A 6,000-nucleotide genomic window follows, 5' to 3' on the forward strand; every position below is an offset into this window, starting at 1 on the left:
CCCATGACATCACTTTCCAAAAGAACAGCAACCGCAGGCGTAAATACCATAAGGCCGTAACTGCTCTAGTGTATCAAAAAGAGAAAAAAGAAAAAAAACCATCAAGCCGACGCGCCAATCACCAACGCACCGCCCCGAGTACCTAAAGGAAAGAAGAGATCCCAAACCCCCCGCCCCGCCCACCCCATGCAAAAAGAAAACCCCCTACCCCACCACCATCACCAACCATCAAACAACATTCCTCGGCCCCCCCAACCCCACCTCCTCAACCCAAACCCTCACCTCCACCACCTCCGCCCCCTCCGCCCCCGCCTGCACCTCCGACCCCCCACTGGTGGTAGCGGTAGCCGGAGGCACCTCAACACTACACTCGAACAACCCCTCTTCAGCCTCCAACTCGTCCACTCTCGCCTCGAGCTCCTTCCGCATCGCCTCGCGCGCCTCGATGGCGTCGATGTGGGGCCTGCGAGGCATGCACGCGTCGAGCAGCGCGGCCGCGGCGTCGCGGTTGGCGGCGTCGCGGACCGTGTAGGCACCGAGGATGCGGGTGGTGTGGTGCGTGATGATTGGTTGTTTTTGGGGGCGGCGGCGGTGGGGAGAGCGGGAGGGGGGTGCTGCTGTTACTGCTTCTTCTGCTGGTTCTGGTGGTGGTGGTGGTGGTGCTGCTGCTGCTGCTGGCGCTGGCGATGGGGATGGGGATGAGGATGGGGAGGGTTGATGGTTGTTGGTGTTGGTTTCGGTGGTCTGCTGTGGGTGTTCCGGGTTTGGTTGGGGCGAGGAAGGCTCGAGGAAAAGGTCGTCGATGTTTTTGAAGAGATCGTCGAAGTCGGGGTCGGTGGGAGGGGCGGCGGCGGCGGCGGCCGTGGTTGTATCGGTGGCAGTGGCGGTGGCGGTGGTGTCGTCGGCGACATCATCGACGATGTTGTTGTCGACATTATCATGGTTACCATCATCGCTGTTGCCGTCATCATCGTGGTTGCTACCACCGTCATCGCCGCCATCATGCTCGCTCCCAATATCACCCTCCCCCTCACTCTCACCACCTCCAACCCCTCCCTCCCCCCCAACCACCACAACCGTCCTCGTCCCCACCTCCTCGACACAAACAACCCACTGCCTCTTCGCCAACCACCCCACCCCTCCGCCCACAACGTCGTCCCCTCCCCCTCCCATCCCTGCGCCCTCCCCCGGCGCCCTCAAACTCCTCCCCACATCCACCCTGACCACCGTCGTCGTCGTCGTCACCCTCTTCCCCTTCCGTGCCCCACCAGAAACAGGTTTTTGTTCCAAGTGCTCCACGCGATAATGCAGCATCCCCTCGTCGTCCGCCTCGCACGAGAAGCTCTTGCAGCCTGGAGCGATGCCCGCGACGCCGAAGCGGCTGCGCTGGATCTCGTCGCCGGCGGCAGCGTTGGCGGCGCGGAGGGTGGTGTGTGCGGCGGGCCCGATGGCGTATGTGGGTGCTTCGGCTTCGGCTGCGGCTGCGGCTTCTGCTTCTGCTGCTTCTTCTTCTGAGGAGGAGGAGGATGAGGACGTGGTTGTGGTTGACCAGCATTTGCGCGTGACGTGGTACTGGAACCAGACCTCGTTTTCGTCGAGGGGCTCGGGCTCGATTACCGTGACGGTGCGGGTTTTTGTCTTCGAGAGGGCTTGCTTGGTGGTGTTGTTTTTGCCGTCATCACTATCATCGGAGGTGGTGGTGGACTCGTCGCCGTCGTCGCCGGACTCGCCCTCGCCGTCCGTCAAGAAATCCGCCATCGCCTGCTGGTTCGCCATGTACCGCTCGTACGCGTTCGGATCCCACTTCTTCCCGCCCAGCCTCGGCTGCTGCTGTTCTTCTTCTTTCTCCTCCCTCTCCCTCTCCTCCCTCTCCCTCGCCGCAACCACCGCCGGCAACCCAATCAGCCCCGCATCGTCGCCGCCCTTCTTCCCACCATCCCCGTCCTTAGTGGCCACCAACTCCGGCCACCGCCGCCTCACCCTCTTCAGCCGATCCCTCAGCCCCTGCGCCGAGAACCGCTTGCCCGTCCGCGCCGCGTACAGGATGCGGATCTCGGCCCACGCCAGCCCCTTCTCGCGCCAGTGGTGCAGCTGCTTGTCGTCGTGCTCCTCGAGCACCGATAGCGGCGTGGTTGGCGTCTTGTTCGGGTCGACGAGGGGGCCGAAATCGTCGGGGTCGTGGCGAGGAGCGGTGGTGGTTGTTGTTGTTGTTGGGCGAGGTGCAGGGCGACGGGTGGTGGTGGTGGTGGTGGTGTTGTTGGTTGTTGTTGTTTTCTTGGTCGCTTTCGCGGGGAGGAGGTCGCTCTCGCGGGGTAGGAGGTTGTTGTTGTTTTTAGTAGCGCCGGCGTGCAGGTTCTTGGGCTTCGCGGCGGGCATGAAGGCGCTGCTGCTGCTGCTTTTCGGCGGCCTGCCAACGGGTCTAGTGGAGCCGGCGCCTGCGCCTCCAAGCTTGTTGCCGGAAGAAGGTTGCTGCATGTGCTTCTTGAGCGGGCCGTTGGCGAGGGCTTGCTCGCGCCGGGCGGCGTTGCGCTGGGCGGCCTCGCGGGCGTTGCCGCTCGGCGCAGGCTTCCTCGCGCCGGACCGGTCGTCGTTGCGATCTTTTGCTGGTTCCTTCGTGGCACCTGCGAGCATGGATTGTAGGCTTGTCGGCTCTTCCGGGTTGGATTTGTCGGCCTCGTGAGCGGGCTTCTTTTGCAGGGTGTCGTTGGTGGCGACATCTTGCGAGGTGGCAGCGGTTGAGGCCGCTGAAGGCGAGGAATCACCGGTGGTTTCTTGAGTTGGCTCAGCTGCTTGATTAGACACTGCTGTATTGGCGGACGGAGTTTGCTGAGTGTTGTTCGCTCCTGCATTTTTGTTAGTCGCGATGTGTGTATCTGGGAGTAGAAAATCCAGAGGTGCGGAAGTGCGTGCAGGAGACGAAAGTGACGATATCATATCAGATAAGTCCTCATCAGGAAGATCAAACTCCTTACCTTTCATACTTCCAACTGTCTCAAGATGGCCCGCCTCATCGCCATTCTCCTGGCAAGTGACGGCCTGCCCAGTTGCTACATCAGACGGCTCGTTGAACAGATCATCCATGTCGTCGAGTTCACCATCGCCTTCTGGAATACTGGCATCTACCTGGTCGCCATCCTCAGCGAGTTCGTCGGCGAAGCCAAGTTCTTGATCATCTCCCTCAAGACCATTAGCATAGATCATCGCCTCATCCTCACCCCCGTCCTCGTCATCTTCCTCCACAAATTCATCACTCTTCACCTTCCGCTCTCCAACCGTAGTCTTCTTCTTCTTATTCTTCGCCTGTTTCCCCTCCTTCGCCGCACTTTTCTTCTTCTCCACCCGCTCTTTCCCACCACCATCCGCCATCATCTCCCCCTTCTCCCTCTCCTGCTGCGCCCGCCTCTCGTGATACGCGAGCCGCTTCAGCCGCAGCCCCTCTTCCTTGAGCTTCTTTTGCTTCTCCTTCTCGCGCCTAGCATCCTCCAGCACCGACGCCATCACGTCTTCGCGCTCAACTTCGCTTGCATCGGACGACGACGACGACGACTTCGCGTCGACATCATCATCGCGGGACTTCTCGACGGAATCAATGGCGTGATTTTCCCGAGCACGTGGAGGAGGAGGAGGATGGGGAGGAGGAAGAGGAGAAGAACGACGAAGCGCAGAAGAAAAAGGAGAAGTGTGGCCGTTGCCGTTGCCGTCATCCCTCGTATTCTTCTTTCCCCCGACACCAGCATCCAGCGCGGCCAGGGCCTGCTGCCACGCCGCCTTCTCTTCCTTGGCTTCGCTCTCCTTCGACGCCTCGGCTGCAGCGGTAGGCTTCTTCTGGCTGGTGGTGACCGCGGCGGGCTCTTCGACCTTCTTCGCCCTGCCCTGCTGCTTGAGCAGTTTCTTGATCATGGCCGCGTTGCTCGTCCGTTCGCGACGCGCGGCGGGCAGGGGGTGGGTTGTTGCTTGGCTCGACTTTGCTGACGCAGCCGCGACGGACGCAGCCGTTGGAGGAGGCGGAGGCGGAGGAGGAAGAGGAAGAAGAGAAGGAGAAGACGCAGCCGCGGTCTTTTCCCCATTCTGCTCGCCATGTCCACGTCGGCGGCCAGCCCTCCCGCCGCCTCCATCGCTCTCACTACTCGACGTCTCCTCCGCGCTGGATACATCCACAACACCACCACCACCACCACCACCACCCCCTCTCTCCTTCTTCCTCTTCACCACCGATGACAACGACGACGACGACGAAAACGACGCCGGCACCTTCTTCAACAACAATCGCGGCGGCGGTCCGCCCAAACGCCCGCCGCCCAACCTCGGCGTCGGCGTGCCGAACGGCGACGAAGAAGCACCAGACGAAGCCTTCGAGTACTCCTCCTGGGTGTTGGACTCGCGGATGCGGCGGGCCGTCTCCTGCATCAGTTGGCGGGTACTGGTGAGAGATTTGTTGATCGCCGGTTGTTTCGGGGGAAATTTGGTTGATGGTGATGGGGAAGGAGGAGGGTGAAGAGGAGGAGCGGGATGACCGGTTGTTGTTGATTTCGTGGCGCCGAAGGCTGTGGTGGTCGAAGGGGGTTGGTGGAGCTGGTGGTGCTGGTGGTGGTGGTAGCCGTTTGCTGCTGCTGCTGCCGCTGCCGCTGGTGGGTCGTCGTCATCGTCGTCGTCGCCAAAGAGGTTGTTGACGCCGTTCTCGTGTCGCTCGCGGCGCGCACGCTCGCGCAGCGCCTGGCTGGCGGAGATGCCGGAGAGTTTGTCGTGGTGGTGCTGAACTGTCGGCGGCCTGCCAGTCTGTCGCTCGGGCGCTGCGAGATCGCTCGTCGTTGTCTTCTTCAAAATCGACCCTTTCTGGACCTGGCCGTCGCGCGAGCCATCATCTCGCGCTTTCGACAACTTCTTCGGCGCTTTGTTGTCGGGCAACGGCCACGCCTCCTCTTCGTCCGAATCTTCATCCATGAAGGCTTGCACTAAAGGGGGGCGGCGGTGGTAGACGTATTGCCCGATAGCGCCCTCAGGAGGCATCCCACTCCGGTGCTTCTCCGACCAGTGGTCGCTGCGATGCTGCCGCTTCGGTGCCTGTTGTATCGTCGGCGGGCGCGAGGGATAGTAGACTTCCTCAGGGCTCCGCGGGCGTTTCGACACCCCCGCAAGCGACCCCACGAACGCGTCGCGATGGCGGCCATTGAAGTCTTCGACGCCGATGTGGTATGTTTCCCGTGCTGCTGCGAGGTTGTGGTCGTTGATCTTGAGACGCTTTCGAGTCCTCGACCGGTCCCGGGGACGGTAGTACTCGGCGTCAGCGATGGCGTAGTCGGGCCCGATGTTGTCGGCGATGATCACGTTGTCGCGCTCGCGCTGGCGGGATCGCTCGAGGTCAGACGGGCGGCGCTTCGACGCTGAGGGGTTGCCTCCGTGGCGGGCGTGGCGACTGGCGGCGGATGGGCGCTGATAGTCGTCGTCATCGTCCTCGTCACTGCACAGGTCGATTACTTCGAGTTGTGGGTTTAGCTGGCCGTTGAGCGGCTGCGTTCTTTGGGATGCGGCCTGGCTGGAGAAGTCGTCGAAGGTTTTGAACTTGCGAGCATCGATTTTCTGGCTCGATCTGGCAAGTGGGTCCCTGTGGCGTTCGTTGGGTGAGGCATTGCGTCTACGCTCCGGGGATGAGCGGTAGCCGTTTCGCGATGGGTATTCTGGCTCTGGTAAGTAGTTTCCTCGAGCTGAGGGGTGATGGCCGTGGCCCCGCATGTAGTACGAACCGCCGTTTGACATGTGTTGTCTCTCGTGGCCGTTGTGCTGAGAAGAGCGTGGCAAAGTATAGTCAGGCTCGTCGGAGTAAACGTCATCCGTATGGTCCCTGATGCTCTCTTCTGCCTCATCCTCCATGTCGTCTTCGACCATCCATTTGTCACTATGTGTGTACCGTTGGCCTGGGACCGGATGCTCGGAGCTGTCCGTCGGTGAGTCTTCTTCGGGTGAGACGCCCGCGAAGTGCACGTTGCGTCGGGTTGACTCCAT

At 61.6% G+C, this 6,000-nt stretch overlaps 1 protein-coding gene across 1 annotated transcript; it reads right to left on the reverse strand.

Moving 5' to 3' along the window:
- Positions 1-228: 228 nt before the first annotated feature.
- On the reverse strand, positions 229-6,000 carry SLS55_002066 (uncharacterized protein; the record flags this gene model as incomplete). Its single annotated transcript, XM_066773552.1, has 2 exons — positions 229-5,932; positions 5,996-6,000. The coding sequence occupies 2 exons, from the start codon at positions 5,998-6,000 to the stop codon at positions 229-231; spliced, it is 5,709 nt and encodes a 1,902-aa protein (XP_066636119.1).

The sequence above is a fragment of the Diplodia seriata genome (genome assembly GCF_021436955.1).
Source record: "Diplodia seriata strain FDS-637 chromosome Unknown scaffold_2, whole genome shotgun sequence".
NCBI classification, from domain to species: domain Eukaryota; kingdom Fungi; phylum Ascomycota; class Dothideomycetes; order Botryosphaeriales; family Botryosphaeriaceae; genus Diplodia; species Diplodia seriata.